Source organism: Phoenix dactylifera, chromosome 17 (genome assembly GCF_051530095.1).
Source record: "Phoenix dactylifera cultivar Ajwa chromosome 17, Ajwa_hap1_PhDact_Kaust_v1.1, whole genome shotgun sequence".
NCBI classification, from domain to species: domain Eukaryota; kingdom Viridiplantae; phylum Streptophyta; class Magnoliopsida; order Arecales; family Arecaceae; genus Phoenix; species Phoenix dactylifera.
This window is the reverse complement of record NC_143206.1, coordinates 15,774,378-15,792,411: the sequence shown is the minus strand read 5'-3', so window position 1 is coordinate 15,792,411 and position 18,034 is coordinate 15,774,378. Positions and strand designations below refer to the sequence as shown.

General features: G+C 39.8%; 2 protein-coding genes across 2 annotated transcripts; both read left to right on the top strand.

Moving 5' to 3' along the window:
* The first annotated feature begins 6,944 nt into the window (after positions 1 to 6,944).
* LOC103709704 (putative calcium-binding protein CML27) lies at positions 6,945 to 7,751 on the top strand. Its single transcript, XM_008795184.6, has one exon. The coding sequence runs from the start codon at positions 7,061 to 7,063 to the stop codon at positions 7,637 to 7,639; it is 579 nt and encodes a 192-aa protein (XP_008793406.3). The 5' UTR covers positions 6,945 to 7,060; the 3' UTR covers positions 7,640 to 7,751.
* A 3,390-nt stretch (positions 7,752 to 11,141) lies between these two features.
* Positions 11,142 to 16,575, top strand: LOC103709703 (reticulon-like protein B2). Its single transcript, XM_008795183.5, has 6 exons — positions 11,142 to 11,260; positions 11,532 to 11,732; positions 13,482 to 13,662; positions 14,234 to 14,375; positions 14,451 to 14,520; positions 16,007 to 16,575. The coding sequence occupies exons 2-6, from the start codon at positions 11,546 to 11,548 to the stop codon at positions 16,174 to 16,176; spliced, it is 750 nt and encodes a 249-aa protein (XP_008793405.3). The 5' UTR covers positions 11,142 to 11,260; positions 11,532 to 11,545; the 3' UTR covers positions 16,177 to 16,575.
* Positions 16,576 to 18,034: the final 1,459 nt, after the last annotated feature.

The window sequence follows — 18,034 nt, the reverse complement described above, 5'->3', positions numbered from 1 at the left end:
TTCAAAGGGAGCAATGAGAGCGAATTTTTTAGTTACTAAAGCATTTTTCTAATGGAAGAAACCCGCAATTTCAAGTCCTTGGCTACTTTTGGTTATTTCTTGCCCATCAAACTTCTAATTCCTTCTCCAGCAAAGGAAGCCAGTGTCATGTCATTCCTCCGCAAAAGTATTTTTTCTACTCTCCTATAAGAAAGTTTCTTGCCTTTTGGCCATTGCTCTAGTGAGAGAGCGAGAGAGCGAGAGAGAGAGAGATTTAATGTTCTATCTGTGGTCGTCAGCAACTCGCAAGTGGTAGGAGGATAACCATCCCTCTTCTTTTTTTCTTTTTTTCTTTTTTTTTGGCACGAAGAGAGGGTGAGGAGAATCTTCCCGCCGCGTAGCAACCCCACTGGGCTCCTTTCCTACTGAAGAATATTCGATGCGGGTAGAACATTTTTTATTTATATTCTCTCCACTCGTGGCAAAGCTCCACCAGCATGGCAGTCCTATCTCCATGTGAGTACGTCACATCAGCACCATCTAAGTAACAGCAGATCAAATAGCGATTTCATCGGATAAATCAGATCAGACGGCCTATGCATTTCGAACTTGGGCCACTTCGGTGAAATCAAAGTCTGTTCTCACCGTGCTACCACCCTGGTGGTGGATAACCATCCATTCGTAAGAACCTTGGAGTGCTACTCTTTTCTTAGGCGAGGAGGCTAATTGATGCGGACCTTATCCTATTTTATTCGAAAGAAATCATGTAAAGAAGGCCACATTCGGTGTTGGAGGACGACGGTGGATTCTTAGTCATTTACTAGAAGAGATTGGGCCCGGCGCTCATAAACTCACACCCCACTACTCCTTTATTTTAATCATAATCCTTATCTACAAATATCCCATCTCAATCCTATTTAAATAAGGAGTAATGCTAAAAAAAATTCTCCTGCCATATGCCCTTGTTCAGTGCATATGGTTGAATAATGAGTTGCCATGTGGCTCATGGTTTTTCTTTTTATACTCAATAAGTGTTAACAATACTCTTATGATGCCATGAGCGAACAAGCTCAAAGTGTTCCAAATTATTAAAGTATGTACCATAGTTTTAAATCCTACGAGATGAGATGCTCCATAAAAGAAGACATTTCACTATCTCGCTACGTTTCGTTGTCTTTCTTAACTTCTTTCTCTCTTTATTTCTTTCTCTCCCCTTTTTTTCATGCACTCTTTTTTCTATTTTTTTTTCTTCTTTCTTTTTCGTATTAATTCTTTTCTTTATTTTTTTTCCTTTTTCTCCTCTTTTTTTATTTTATTTCCTTCTTCTTCTTTCCTTTTTATTATTTTTTTATATTTTCTTTTTTTTCTTCTAATGTGTTTGGGTTTCGAAATTTCAACCCAACTTCGATCCCATCTTTTCACAAAAACAGAATAGGAAGGCCACACCCTCCATTCTGTCAGAATTTAAAACCTCAATACACGTTAAGTTTTAGACATAATCATCGTTCCACATACTCCATACATTATATATTTTTCCACGGCTCACAGAGTTCACCCGATGGCTATTATTTTAGCATTACCGAAGCCTAAGTTTAATTAGAACGTAACTTTGGGCCAGATCTAGATTTAATTCATTCATTGGATGAACTCGTGTCGAGTTTAGCTCCTTCTCTGGTACTAGATGAGGTTAGCTAGGTTCTTGGAGCTATTAGTTGTTGATAGATTCAATCAAACAGATGGAATTAAGTTTGCAAAGATTTGGTCGAATTTAACAAACTCTAACTTAAATAAGGTGTAAGTATGACAACCTAGAGTCTACACCAAAATCATACACACAATATGAAATATTTATTAATAGCTCTGCATTCTTGTAAATTCTTGCAACATTTATTCTATCCCATTAAAGGACGAATTCAGGGGGTGGGCGAGCACCACTCGCTGCTCAAAAATATTCAGGCTATGATTAGTAGTGGGATGATACTACAAGCAAAATATGTATATTGTGAGGCCAAAGAAACAGCATCAAATTAGGTAGCATTAGTATATGGCTAACTGAAAATTATTATTTCCACGTGCGTGGTGTCACACATAACAAAAAGCCATGTAAAGCAGTAAAATATACGTGCAAGAGCAGCGGACGCTAGATGGGGAATTCACATGGAAACTTGTACTCCGGAGAGAAGTAGTAATAATTAAAGGATTGGTGCAATAAATACTGGGTTGTGACAAAAAATTCCAATCCCCTCGAGCCAAATGGCCGAGGCTGAGAGTGGTTTCAAGTTGGGTCAACCTCTATATATTTTGCATCCGATTAGCCTCCCTCCTGCAAAAATTGAGATGTCATGCACGGGCTGAAACAGGTTTATTGCACCATGCGTACCAAATGTACATGCATGCAGAATAAAGTGCCAAACCACTCATCTGGTTTGGGCCTCCTAGTGATAGAGAGAATATTGGCCATTCTAACATCAAGTTGTTCCAAAGTCCTTGACCTCCTTTTGCCCGAGGTGAATGACCTTTGTATCAGTCGAGGTTGATGAACAGCGGAGTAACACCAAGGATCACCAAAGAGGCTGTAGCTATGATCTCAGCAACGATTACGCCAACTCGGCCATAGATGCACGATCGGCATGATTATCGTCGCATGCACATCGTAAGAAGCTATTACCATGCAGTTAATGTATAATATCATTCATTATCGTGCAATTATTGCATCTCTTGAAGATTAAGGTAATCGACCCAACCCCATCCTATATATTGGGCAATTGGAGGGCCTTTAAGTAAGTATACTCAAACCTTTTGTCACTTTTATTTTTTTTCTCCCTCTATTATTCTAGAATTCTACTGACTTAAGCTTCGGATAGTCCCTTGCCAAATAACTTTTGGCAACTAGGCCTTTTTTTCGAGTCAGGCTTGCATCACAAAGAACTGCTTCAACATCCTAAAGTTTTTCCTCGGTTTTGGGCTGACCTTTTTTTCACCTCGATATTAACCGACTTCAACTGACTTCGGGCAACGGCCGACCTTAGCTGGATTTTTTTTTGTAAATCCAAAAAAATAGACATATTTTTTTAAAAAAATTCCCACCTACCTTTTGTTGCCAAATCTAATCATTCTTGCAATAATATTTTGAAGCCAGTTCCCGTGTTTGCTTTCTAATACATTTTTTTGTTTTTGTTTTCAAATGCATCCTTATTTTTGATCGCAAACTCCGCTTCTTGTTTGTGTTGCTGCATTATTACCCTCTTGCTTTCAGCAGCATCTCGGAGCCACCCTCATCTTGTGATTGAAAATGGTTGTCTAAATAATGAAATCAGGCCAGTGTCGTAACAAAATCACATCTTCAACCTACAATAGTCAACAAAGCTCGACCAATTTTTCATTATAATTTCCTCTCCCTTGAGCATCAGCACGCACAAGCACAAGCAAGATCATTGATATGAAAATAATTTTGCACAGGCTTCATAGTATTGAATATATTAAGTGCTAATTGAGCAATTTACACGGAGAGAATTTAATTTTTAATCTAGCATTCCTCAGCTGCGAATTATCCAATTCAACAGTTCATCATTAAGTATATAAGCTGTATTGTTAGCTATATATAAGCTGTATATATAAGCTGTACATAGCCACCTTCAAAAAGTTTTAATTCAATTAAGAATGTATCATATACAAGAAAAAAGGGTTACCTCTTTTTCTTTCCTGAACCATTCAGTAAGGTCATGAAATATTTCGACTTATTTATTAATTTATCATTTTAATAATAGATTTACCTGGATCAATACATGATATTCTTTTAAAATAAATCAAAAAATCCCATCTTGAGTCATTTATATGCATTAAAAAAAAAAGAAGTAATGTTTGAGTGAGCTCAGTTATATTTTGCACAATTTTATCCAAACCCCCAGTACATGACCAGGGACGGGGGCTGGACGTCTGCAATCGAATCACCGACTTGAGAGGGACCAAGCTCTCTTGCTTTTTTGCATCAATTGCTCTATTATATCTTGGCCATGTGCTTTTAGCAATATTTATTTAATTTTATTCTATAATTCATTTAAAAATATCTGTTGATCTATTGGTTGCCGGACACTACAACAGAGAAATATAAATAACTGGTTAATTTGAAAGAAATAAATATATAAATCAAAGAGCTCATATTATTTAAGAGTCTATCAGAAATTGCTTTTTATTCCTCATGCTCTTTATATGCATAATTTAGATTTTAGAATGTGAAAGAAATGTTAGTTGATTGATCGAATAATAGGTACTGACAATAATAGTTTATTCATTTTAATTGAATAAATGAATATATTTTTACCATATAAAATTTAATCGACTCAGTATTTCTCAGAAAAGGGCAGAAAGAGCGGCCTAGCGATATAACCGAGCCTAACCTGCAGCGACATGGCCAAGTTTAAAAGTTCGACGACAATGACGTATTGGTTGTATCTTTTATACAAAACAAGAATTTATTTTTCTTCTCATGAATTCACTATTGAATTGTACAATGACCGCTTTGAAATCCATACGAGCAGATAAATAGAGGCCTTCAGAATACTTTGAGATCATGCAGAGTATAATCCAATGATCGATGTTGCAGAAGAATGTTAATTATTTTTCATAGAAAAGATATAAGTTGAACCCATAATTTAATACATGTCGGGTATGAATAAAATGTAATTGACTTGAGGATCTAGCAATGCATAGCTGATAAGTATTCTAGATGTCTTCAAATTGGTTTAATAGATTTAAATGGGATTTCGATAAATCAACCATCTAAAAAATAGAAGACTCTTGCTAAATATATAGGTAGTTGTCAAATACATTGGGTTGATCAGGCTGAGCACTCGAGCAGAAACCCTACATCACCGAGATAAATATCTCGGCATCAATCCAAGCATGCAAGCTCTTTGCTAGGATCCCTATTCTTCCTTATTTTATCCATCAGATGGCATCACATGGCGATAATAGTTTGTTCCTGTTGCGGGCCTTCCGACCCGACAACAGCACAGTCCCAACCAACTGACGACGGAGAACCGCCCGCGTCCCCCACGAGGTATTGTCCGATCTGGGACTCCGGCCCGCGCGTCCAGCACTACGGGGGAAATTTTCTCCGGCCCGTGCGTCCAGCGCTGACAGGGGGATACCCTCACGGTTTTGCCCTTCAAAAAACGTCTCGTGAAGAAAGAGGTTTCCCCTCCTTATAAGGCACAGACCTTTCCGCTGCCTAATCGGTATGGAACTAAATTCACACAACAGTTCCATCTGCAACCTATAATAAGGATACAATATTTTTATTCAAATTAATCACGTCCTAATGCCTGCTTTTATAACAACCACCCGCCTGAAAGGCGATCATGGCCAATATCTAATTCCCAGCCATCGGATCGGACCGAGGGTATGAACGCCAATAGTCGGGCCCACCCAAGACCGGCGGGTCGGCGACCGGCTTCCGCTACCAAACAGCATTTCTTGCCGGCGATTTGATCCGATCGGACCGGCCGCCCCGGGTTGTTCCATCTCTTGTCCAAACTGATAGTCTCCGTCGCGTTGCGTGCTCCCAAGGTTTCGTAGCGTGGATAAAACGGCCGGTCAAGATTCTGCTAGAATCTTGTTTCTAATTTGTCATAAAAATCTTGTTTCTTTTTAACTCGAGTAAACAAATGGCAAAGTTCCATAAAAAATCTTTTGTTGTGGAGAAAAAGAAACATTGAGGTTGAATTCGTTCTCTTCAATCAAATGATAGTGCCATCAACTAACATCACATTCCATAATTTGAATATTTAGGTAACTTGGTTAACCTTTCTACATGTGCCCATAGACCATAGTATAACCATTTCCCTGGAAAAACATTTACTCCGCAAAAAGTGACAGCAGTGGTCCTCATGATCACCTACATGAGCACAATTTACATCACTTCATTCGAAAGTGTGACATTTGATGATGGAGAAATTGATAAGGTTGGATACTCATCAAGTTAGATTATGCAATTGTATTTTGCTATGATGGTGGCCTCATATATATATATATGCATACACAAGAACACAGACTATGAGATCTTGTATGCAGACAATGAAAATATCAATATCTATCCGTAGGCTTGTCTAATCCATAGCCACAAATTATAGTACATAGTTTAGATTACAAGTGTAACATAGAGGGAATGGCTTAGGTTACAAGTACAACATTATTGTAGGCTAATGGACAATAGATTGGGTTATGCCAAGCAAAAGTTTAAAAAAAAAACGACCATTTTTTTCCTGCAGCCAATTTTATTATATAAGATCATCATTAAGAAAATAACTCAACCTCTATCACAAAATACTATAAATGGTTTAAATTGCAAATATAACATGATTGCGGATGGTTTAGGTTACAAGTACAAGATGGTTATAAGCCAATGACCAATAGATTGGTATATGTCAAGTAAAGGAAAAAACTATCACCTTTTTTCCCTGCAGCTAATTTCATTATCATCATTAAGAAAATAACTCAACCTCTACCAAATAACAGAGTCGCATTAAGCTGGAGTCTTGGACTCAATAGTAACAGAAATTATATTAAAAGTCTATGTTTTTGACTGGTCAGCCTTCTACTTTAGAAACATGGACTAATTTAGACAAAATGTCAACTACCAAAAATTAGACTCAGCTAGATTCAAAGAGGTCACAAAATTTGAACATCGGGTCTTTACTACTACCGACGATGTCTCCTCTCTAGAAGAGACTTCAAGTTAAATTAAATTAAATTAAATTATTTTATTTTTCTCTTGCCACGCCTGCACGACAAGATCTATCTCCAATAACGGTATCGTCAAGGATCCATGCGTAAATAACAGAAAGCTAACGAACGTTCCAAGGATACGAAAAGTATGTGTTATTTGGCGTAAAGCAATGACTGGCCAACCAAATTCCCCATTTGAGTTCGGTCCGTCTCCTCCGCGCGCGCTCCTCCCTCACCGAGTCACCGTACGCAGGCGGCTCCTCTCCTGCTTATATATGAATCTCCCCAACCCCTTCTCTCCCCGCCCCAAATCCCCTTCGCCTCCTCTCTCTCTCTCCCTACCGCCCCGACCGGAATGGAGGGAGGAGGCAGGAGCCCTCGCCGAAGCCCGGCCCTCCACCGGCCATCGCCCTCCTTCCGGCTCCGGAGCCCCAGCCTCAACACCGTCCGCCTCCGCCGCGTCTTCGACCTCTTCGACCATAACGGCGATGGCGAGATTACCGTCGACGAGCTCGCGCTTGCTCTCGACCGCCTTGGCCTGGGCGCCGACCGCGACGAGCTCGGCTCCACCGTCGCCGCCTATATATCCCCCGGCGGCGCCGGCCTCGGTTTCGACGACTTCGAGGCCCTCCACCGCTCCCTCGGCGACGCTCTCTTCGGCGCCGCCGCACCCGGCGACGAAGTCCCGGCGGCGGCGGCGGAGGAGGAGGAGAAAGACATGAGGGAGGCGTTCCGGGTGTTCGACGAGGACGGCGATGGTTTCATCTCGGCGGCGGAGCTCCAGGGTGTGCTGGCCAAGCTCGGCCTTCCGGAGGCGCGGAGCATCGCAAGGGTCCACGAGATGATCTGCTCCGTCGATCAGGACCGCGACGGACGGGTGGATTTCGGCGAGTTCAAGCATATGATGCAGGGGATCTCCGTCCGGAGCGCCTGATTGATGGGCCTGGATGTGTCCTTTTTCAAAAAAAAAAAAAATCTGTCATGAGTTTCTAAACCTTTTAATTGTGATAAATTCACTCCCCTTTTGATGAGCTAATTCATCAGCCTGCTTTGCAATTTCCATTCTCTGTTATGAGCCATTAACGATGATGAGGGCGTGGTTTTGGAGAACAAGGGGATGGCATTAGCAATGCTCCTGTCGTTCTTGTGTTTTCTTTGCAAGTGGTTACAGAGGATCGTTCGGTAGATGTAAAGAATTTTACAATTTTTTTTATCAAAATATTTTAGAAAATTAATTTTTAAAATATGATGCTTAAAAAATAATTTTAGTATATTTAGTTGATTATAAAAAAATAATATTTTTTTAGTTTTTTATTTGGTTAAGCATTTTTTTAAAATTTTTTATAAAATATTTATTGTACTCTTAATAAATAAAAAAATTTAATTCATTGTTTAAGAGGATTTTTGGGGAAAAAAAAAGACCCTCCAATTTTTTTAAAAAAAGCTTAGCCTTACAAGTTAAGTCTCCAAATAAGGTAATCCGCGTTTGATGCAATCTAAGATTGACCAAGTCCGAGGAAAGCCTTTTGATTCCCGATTCCGCGGCGATTATGATGCCAAATGGCTCTAGCTTCTTGCCAATCTCACTTGTCCCACATGAAACACCAACACCCTTCTGCCACGTCAGATCGAAACGTTTTGCTACATGTTTCCATTCTTGTACACCGAACAAAGGGTTCCCAACCTGATGTGCTCTCCCGAGCTTTGCATGCTGCTTGTGGGAATCGGGAGCTGGTACCCTACTGTCCAGCCCCGGGTTCCCAACCTATCTCTCACTTACTATTTGCAGATGACTGCCTTCTACTTGCTAGGGCGAGGGTGTCGGACGCCAGAGCCCTCCAGGGCGTGTTAGCAGAGTATTGTGTGATGTCTGGGCAGAGGGTCAACCTACAAAAGTCCACCATCTTCTTCAGCCCTAGCACTGTGGGGAGGGTGCGCCGGGAGATCAGGGCAACATTGGGGATACAGGAGCAGATAGGGGCTCTGGTGTATCTTGGGGTTCCCATTACAGGGAGGAGATTACGGGTGGCAGAGTGCTCTACCCTACTGGAGAGGGTGCAGAGCAGATTACAGGGATGGAGGGCATCTTCACTTTCCATGATGGGGAGATTGACGTTGATCAGGTCAGTTCTATGTTCCATGCCTCTTTATCTGATGGCTCATACAGTAGTGCCGAAGACTGTGCTGATGGGGATTGAGCGACTCATGCGGAGCTTTCTTTGGGGCTCCTTGGGGGGGGCATGGGATACATTTGGTGGCCTGGGAGAGGGTGTGTCTACCACTGCGGGAGGGTGGGCTGGGGGTGCAGTCACCCCTGGTGCGACGTGAGGCCCTCTTGGCACGGAGGGCGGCACAGTTTGTCTTGGAGCCGCATGGTTACTGGAGCCAGGTTATGATAGCCAGGTACGGCCGAGCGGGCCTCGAGGGCCAGGGGATAGCCCGGCGGAGGAGATCCTTCATGTGGCGAGAGATTGAGAGGCATGTGCCTATGGCCCTGGCGCATTCGAGGTGGCTGATCGGTGACGGACGGAGTATTGATGTGATGGCGGACCCATGGGTGGATGCACTTCCCTTGAGACTATGGCCGACGACTCTCAGCACTGAGGCGGGGGAGGGTCTCCGAGTTTCCGATCTGCTCCGACCAGGAGGGGCCGAGTGGGATAGCGACAGGCTGGGCGAGCTATTTGGAGAGCATCTAGTAGAGCGGGTTTGGTCAATTCCCCTTCCGGGGTCTGGAGGTCCAGATGTCAGAGTCTGGAGCACCACCAGTAGAGCGAGTATTGGGGTCGGTGATGTTGCCCGGATTGTTCAGCCAGGTACACAGCCGGGGCTAGACTGTGGCTGGGTGTGGAGGTTTGGGCTACACCAGAGGGTTGCTCTCTTCCTCTGGAAGGTGGCCTGGGCGCGATTGCCGACATGCACAGAGCTGTGTAGACGCGGTATGGGCCTTTCCCCCTCATGCCTGGACTGTGGGGTGGATGAGTCGGTGGATCATGTTCTATTCCACTGCGTATGGGCGAGAGGTGTTTGGAGCCTGACTGGGATCCCGGAGGATACCTGGAGGAGTAGGGAGGTTTATTTGGAGGAGGTTCGGCTTTGGGCCGGTTCTGCTCGGATGCGGGGATTGGCTATTAGGGCGTCCTGCACAGCGTATCAGATATGGTTAGCCAGGAACGCCCGGGTGTTTGGTGAGCGTCGGCTGTCCCTACGGTTCGTGATGGAGCGGGCCTGTTCTCAGGCGACAGAGATGATCCAGGCAGAGCCAGCTCATAGACCTTTGATAGCTCGGGACATATGGGGATCCCACAGTGCTTCGGCAGCTCCACATAGGGTATTCTTTACCTGGGAGCCCCCACCCCCGAGTTTCCTCAAGGTCAATTTTGATGGCTCTGTCATGGACGGTGGTAGGAGGGGAGGGGCCGGTTTTGTTGTTAGGGGCCCGACGTCGGATGTGGTGGCAGCAGGGGGCCGTCAGATTTTTGATACTTCGGTCCCAGGGGCAGAGTTGCGAGCGGCCTGGATGGGCTTGTCCTATGTGCGGCGTGTACTTCGAGCGAGTTCGGTTCTTCTGGAGGGCGACTCGGCTACGGTGATTAGCTGGATTCGCAGGGGCCCGGTTGGTCACGGAGATGCCCATCCTCTGCTTCGTGACATTTGGATGATGGTGAGAGAGGGTGTTACGCTACAGGCTATGCATGTATATCGTGAGGCCAATGAGGCGGCCGATTAGGTGGCCGCGTTTGTTGCGAGCCACTCTGGAGGCACCCTATGGGCTGGGGAGAGAGAGATGCCCGGAGCACTTCGGGACATTTTGTATTCTGACTCTTTAGGGTGTATTCGTATCCGTGATGTATGAAATGTCCGTTTAAGCAAAAAAAAAAAAAAAAAACAAAGGGTTCGGATCATATCTTTCGCGCAATCTTGACCATTGGATCACACCTGCACAAATCTCAAAACACTCCGAACTCATTCACCCATCCGTCTCTACGGATCTCGGAGCTGTTATTGCATGATCCAACGGTGGATTCACGGAAAGAAACGAGAAAGATCGAACGGTCAGTTCCTTTGCAAAATTTAATAATTCTCGATGATTCGGTTTACGAGGCATTCACGGAGCCGTTTTGTATGCAGGGACGAAATTACTATTATAGCTTCATCAAATCGGCATAATTTCCGCTAATCTGCTCTACTCTCCTCTTTCGCTTTATGGTCTTTCTCGTAATTTAAGCACTCCGCCTTTTAATTCGAAATCGCCTCCTTACCGTTCCAGGGGTCCCGCCGTTCATTCCACGTGGCAAGGCAATAAACGCAATGACGTTACGGCTCCGTCAAGAACCTCTAACGGTGAACCCCCAGTAGCCGTTGGATCGAGATGCGGGGAATTCCCAACCGTCCGAATTTCGAGGCCCAGGCTATATAAGATCCCCGTCTTTTGCCGCTTTCTGTTTCGGTTTGAGAGGAAAGCGAACAAGGGACGGACAGAGAGGGAGCGAAGGAAACGCAAGCCAGAGAGAGAAAGAACCCTAGTACTAATCGCAATATTAATCTCAACCCAGTAAGATCAAAATCCTCGCTCCCTCCTTGTTGATCGAGTTTTTTTCTCGATCTTTTTCGTTTTTTGATGCGTTAGAAGTCCAAAAGATTCTATTTTTCTTTCGTTAAACTTCTTTGATCGGAGTTTCTTGTTGTCTTTGTCTTTGTTTTTTTTTTTTTTAATGGAACGATGGTAGTTGCAATTTTTTTTTGTTGGGTATTTTTGATCCCTTTTTGGGAGTTTCGATCTGATCTAAGGGTTGGATTTCTATTTGTTTTTTTTTTTTTGGAAGGGATTTGAGGGAAGATGTCAGAAGAAGCCGGAGAGCACCCCTCCATCACGGAGAGGATCACCGAGAAGATCCATGAATACAGAGGGTCCTCTTCTTCTTCTTCGGATTCCGATAACGAGAAACCCTCCTCTCACATTACCCTGAAGAAACGGTTGTTCGGAAGGAGGGATCCGGTGCACACTGTTCTTGGTGGAGGAAAATGTAATTTTTGTTATAAAAAATCTTTTCTTTTTCAAAATTATCATTTTCATCGTTTGTTTAGGATGGCATTGTTTTAAGTACATTATATCTCTGTTTTTACTTTCATATTCATGTGAAACTTGTCCGTAGGGATAGCAATAGTGTATTTCGCAACTCTATATAATCCTAGTGGTTTTGTATATATTGAATTTTATGTGTAATTATATATATTTTATTGACGAAAATAACAATGTTGGGTTGTTTAGTAGCATGTAGTCACCAGCCAATATAAATAGGATACTTGTCACTATCGTTATGTTCTAGATATTGTAAAGTGTTAATGAAAATGAATCTAAAGGGCAAAATTAGTAGATTGAGGAAGGGTTGCAGAGGGAGAGGTGGAAGAGATGTATAGTTTTTTGAGATAAGTAGGTTCTCAGTAGTGCCATGTATTTCAATTTTCAAGTGTCAAGTGGAGTTATGGAAAGTACGGGCATATATATATATATATATATATATTAATTCAAAGCAAATCGGTGATCTTCTAAACTGCCCAAAATGCAATTTGGGGGTTTGGTAGATGATGGGTCATAGGCAGGAGCCTAGACCATCTATTTAGTGGACCAAGCTAATCAGCTATTATTTGCACCCATGAATGAACTTAAAGCTTGTCATAGAGCAGTCGAATGTTATAATTAGGTGATGGCAGCCTGGCCCTGAACAGCCCTGCTTCTATGCTCTGGCCTTGATGTCAGACACATTTGTCATGCTTGAACATCCTTCTGAAATAAGGTGCGTAAAGATTAGCATTTCATCATTTGTTTTATGTTTATATATTGATTTTTCTGGTTTAAATATATATTCTTGTGTCTCCTGGTTATATATATATAGAATCATATCATTAGTTATATTTTCATCAAAAATATCAAATGTTACAGATGTTTGCTTGTTGTACATCTGTTAGCTTTTTCCCTATGCTGCTTTGACTAATATTTTTGAATGTTTTTTCCACATTGATTTTTTTAAGGGTTCATCTGACTTTATTTTTTTCTTCGGAGTACTGCCAAGCTTACTTCCTACTGCAATAAAATTTCTACTTGAGTCATACTGGGTCTTGACTCTTCTGCTATCTATCTTTAATATCTAGAGTTTGTGGATTCTGAGTTATTATAAATATTAATATATATTTGTATTTTATTTGGATTTCTAGTTATTTTTCCTTGGTTTTATCAAGTCAATTCCGAATGTTCCTTCATTCTTATGGAAAGTGATGTACGGTGTCTAGACTCTGGACATAAGCTTTAAAGAGGTTTAATTTATTTGCCAAATGTTTCTCATTTTTCTATTTTTTGTTGATTAAGATTCTCAAGCTGGCTGTTTTCTCCTCAAATTCAATAACCTATGTTAAACAATCATTTTGGAAGATGCACATGTGCTTCAATTTCTTGTGTAAATATATGTAAGAACACAAATGTGTTCCTACATGTGGAATTTGCTGTTAGCTTGTATGTTTAATGGATACATTATCAACTTTCATTAAGCAAATATGTCTCTTGCTGATAAAGATGATCTTTTTATTTTATGAAGATGGTATTTTGTAAACTCGGGAGTCAAGTCCATCTGCATATTAGTTAAGGTCATAGGAAGGATCGCGTCATCTTGCCATCTTCTAGAGTTAGCATATTTGCTTGAGTATATTTATTGCTTGTATTGTTTGTTTGGTTTAATATATGTTTATGCCCTTCATTGGTTGTTTTCTTGTGCTTTCAGCTGCTGATATCATATTATGGAGAAACAAGCAGATGTCAGGTGGCATACTTGCTGCTGTGACTGTTATTTGGCTTCTCTTTGAGTGGATGGGCTATCACCTACTCACATTTATTTGTCACTCGCTTATATTTTTACTGGCAATATCATTTATTTGGTCTAATGCAGCTTCTTTTGTCAACAGGTAAGGACTTTTCACTATCTTTGCACATTAGTTTGCTGACTGACTAGTATTCTTTGGCTAAAATTTCCCAGATAACTTGCTTTTGAAGTAACATAATTTTTTTCTTTTTTTTGGACCCTGGCTTGAAATTCATGCTCTTTTATAAATGGTGTTTTTTATACTAACGTCAAGAAATGGTCTTGTTCCAACCATACACTCGAAAGAAGTTTAACCATAGAATATTCATTTGATTTATGATTCCAATCTTCCGAGATCCCTTGAGACTGAAAAAGAATGAAAAACTAATCTGATTAAACAGTTGAGATGATTGGCATATCATTATCTTAAAGGCCCTTTCTAGAAGTAACGCTGCGAGCCTATTTGCTACCTAGAATGTCCTAGGTTATCTAATAATTGCTTATTCATAGGATATCATATCTTAGAACTGGTTTCATGTCTTTCAGCTTATTCCACGCGACTACCTTGTCAAGAGTTATTTAAAAGTGTTTTTTTTATTTTTAATCTTTGTATATAGTTTACGTTTTAGTAAATATGTTTTTTGAGTTTAGTTTCCTGTAATTTTGAAATTCAGGTCCCCTCCAAAATTTCCAGAGGTTATCCTGCCTGAGGACATGTTTCTGAGCATAGCTCATGCAGTAAGATATCAGAGTAATGAAGCTTTTGCAACTTTTATATATGTTGCTTCGGGAAAAGATTTGAAGCAATTCTTGATGGTAAAGTTCTGGTACTTTATAGTTTTCTTCATGATATTTGGGCTCAGAATCTTAGCATCTAAATTTGTTATGTAGGTGATTGCAAGCTTATGGGTTGTTTCCATAATTGGCAGCTGGTTCAGTTTCTTGACACTCTTCTATGTTGGTCAGTTCCCTTTCATCTCTTGGTTGTACCATCATGGCTGACTACAATCTTCTTAGGTCTTTTGATATGCATAGATACATTCTTCCAATATTGGATATTCTTCACTTTAAAAAAGAAGCAATAGTATTTTCTCTCCAATTTTTGTTGTGGAAAGGCTCAGTTCTTAGATGACGACGACTCTTTTTTTCTCTTTATTTTATTCTTTTGGGTACTAAGATGGGTAAGTCTAGCCAAAATCAGGTTAGGGCGGGATTTGGACCCAGGTGACTGATATCAACACTTAGTGACGTTACCAATCAAGCTAGTTGGCACCCTTGTAGATCATGATATCACTTTTTATTTGTCATCAAGTTTTTTATGATATGGCCATTCGTTTGCCTTCAATTCTTCTAGGGGCGTATAAAGCTATTGTGCCATAATAGACATATGTTGGTTTATTGAAAAGACAACAGCTGAAGGGCTTTCTACTAAAGAAAAAGAAAGAAAACATGCTTAATATGATAAATAAAATATTATAGTAGATAATTCATGATATTATGATTTTTTTTTCAAAAAAAAGTTTGATGCTCCAGGATGCTTTCTCTCTCTCTCTCTCTCTCTCTCTCTCTCTCTCTCTCTATCTATCTATCTCTTTCTCTCACTCACTCACGCATACACATGTTTTTAGAGTAATGGTGCAATCACCACATTAAATTTGATGAATAATTGGGAAACAACCCCACCAAGATTTGAACCCGTAACCTCATCCCATGTAGTGAGTGCAACTATTGCTCTATTAGACAAGCTTGCCATATATTCTTATCAAGATGATGTAGTAAGTCTCCAAGAAAATTGAAATTTTGCATGCCTATTGAAACCAGTTTTTTTGAAATGTTGAAGTACAGTTTTTTTATGAAAGAATGTACTGTGAATTGTGGTGGGAATGCTATCTTCCTGATTTGAATTCAAAACCCCTCTCAGCGCATATGCTGTGAAAGAGGGGTGCCATTGTGCAGATTGAGGTCCTGTTGGTGTTTGCTTGGTACAAACCTATTTTATAGGTTTTCGTCCCTTTGATGTGCGTAGGTAAAGAAGTGCAGCCGGATGTTCATTAAACATATCAAATATGAATGGTTGAATATTTTCCGCTTTTAAATCATTATTATATTGACTCATTTTTCATCACTTTGGTAAATGTGTCATCAGTTGCACTCCATCTGCAATGCAGATTGTTCGGTTTGTCTTATTTGTTTAGTGATTTTAGAATGACAAGCTAATCTTTAAAGAAAATGTCCGGAAGTCTGAAAATTCGAGAACTATCTTGAATTCGTTTATCAACTAGGACTGCTAAATCATGCAGAAATTGTTTGTGAACTTCATATACGTTTATCTATGATCAAGGTGAAAGTTTTTACAAACCCTTTTATATTTGGAAGTATAAATTATTAACATATTGGATTTTATCCTGGTACATTTGGAAACTAAGGCATTATATATGTCTCTGCAGTTTTTCTTATTACATACACCGCGCCAGCACTCTATGAGAAGTATGAGGATCAAGTTGATACCATCACAGAGAAGGCAATGGTTGAAATTAATAAGCATTATGCTGTACTCAATGAGAAAGTACTCCAGAAGATTCCTAGGGGGCCATTCACTGCTAAGAAGCAGCTTTGAGAAGAATTAGTACTCCTCGTGGTTTACTCTCCGGTAATATGCTGCAGCTTTTTCTTCATCTTTGATGTCATATTGCTGCTGGCTGTTGATGGAGTTTTTGGTTAGGACATGGGGAAAGAGATCGATGTGCATTTGGAAACTTTTCTTAGGAGCAATTCTGCTTTTATACCTCGTACTAAAGGCCATCCATAAAATGGCTTCTGGTAGATGTTTATTCGGAAGCAGATATATATAGAGATGCTTTTTGATTAGTTTTCGCATTGTTGACATTTTATGTTGTGAGCCTTAGTACTGGCCCAATGTCAGGCATTTATCCTTTTGGATTTTTCTTAAATGTCATTGTCAAATTTTGTATGCAAGATCTGATATTATGAAAAATTTGAGTAGAAAACTTTAAGATAATATTGTAAATTCACTGTGGCATAGCCTTCCTATCTTCGGAATAAGAGAGCTGGCGGCGCCATGGATGCATGGGATTCATCCAAAGAGTTGGATTCTTTTGACCCAGCCAGCCTGAGCTCAGGACAGTTGAGCTGTTGGACATCTTGGCAAGTTAAGCTACACATTCTTGCTAATTTGTAACTGTAAGTTCCTATCCAAGTAAAGATCACTAGGCAAAATGTAAGAGAATTTATCGTAAAAAAGAAACTAAATTAAGTTTAAACAGATTTTATATCAATATGTTGCCATGTAAAGAATCCAATAGGTGCCTCGTTTGGCTGGTTAATGATAATTTAAGTCATGTATCATTATTGAGCCTCATTTGTTTTCGAAACTTTGAGTTGGGTTAGCCTAACAAATGAAGTTAATCAATTGTTTACCATAAAGAGAGAAACTAATCTCTGTAGAAACTAAGTAAACCCTTGGAAAGCTTGGAAAAATTATTCATCACTCCTTATCAAAATATAGCCTCGCGGAATTTTCATTATCACAAGTAAGTTTGTTAAGAAGAAACTAGTGAATAATTGTTGGTGATCCAAAAGGGCTATTTAGGTCTCATTTGGCAAAGTTTTTGATGGCCAGAAAATATTTTCTGATCCTTCAAAATATTTTTGGATGGTATAGTAGTGTTTAATAAAAAAATCGGAAATCTATTTTAGTTTTGTTGGAAAGCTGAAAACGTCTACTTGAAAGAAACTCCAAAAACTTTCAAAATACTTTTAGCACGCATCGAAAAGCTGTTTTAAATTTATAATTTTTTTAGACTAAATTACCTATGATAAAATCATATAATTACAGTAAAGGGCTCTTTATATTTTTTTCAAAAATTAGTTCCTAAAAATATTATATTAATAAATATTAATATATAATAATAATAAATAATTTATATCAAAATACTGTATTACACTGTAAATATAATATAATATTATATTATCTCATAATTTATATCAAAATATTATATTATTATGCTATAGTATACAATATTATATTAACTATATTAGAATTACATTACAATAATATTATACTATATTATATATTTATGTATTAATATATATTATATTTTATTATGCCATATGGTATAATACTATGTAATCTCTTTTATGGTCATTTTATCATACCAAAAGTATTTTCTTAATTTATTTGCCAAATATATATTAAAGTTCCACGATACTTTAAAACTATATTTGTCAAACAACAAGTAGCTTTTCATAAAAGTTCTACTTCTGAAAACTTTATTATCAACGACTCGGCCTCAATGAGAGCAATCTTTTTGTAAGGAGGACTTATTCAAAGACGGGCTCGGTCTCTAGCTAAAAGTCCTACATCTTGCTCCACCTCCTTATCCGGCATAAAATAACTTACCGCTGGAATATTAGGTCGTCGTTGGAAGCTTTGAAATAAATCTTCCAACTGCCCA

Coding starts and splice junctions, on each gene's coding strand:
- LOC103709704 (XM_008795184.6), top strand. CDS start 7,061: ATGGAGGGAGGAGGCAGGAGCCCTCGCCGAAGCCCGGCCCTCCACCGG.
- LOC103709703 (XM_008795183.5), top strand. CDS start 11,546: ATGTCAGAAGAAGCCGGAGAGCACCCCTCCATCACGGAGAGGATCACC. Junction 13,663..14,233: donor GCAGCTTCTTTTGTCAACAG/GTAAGGACTTTT, acceptor TTTGAAATTCAG/GTCCCCTCCAAAATTTCCAG. Junction 14,376..14,450: donor ATTTGAAGCAATTCTTGATG/GTAAAGTTCTGG, acceptor TTTGTTATGTAG/GTGATTGCAAGCTTATGGGT.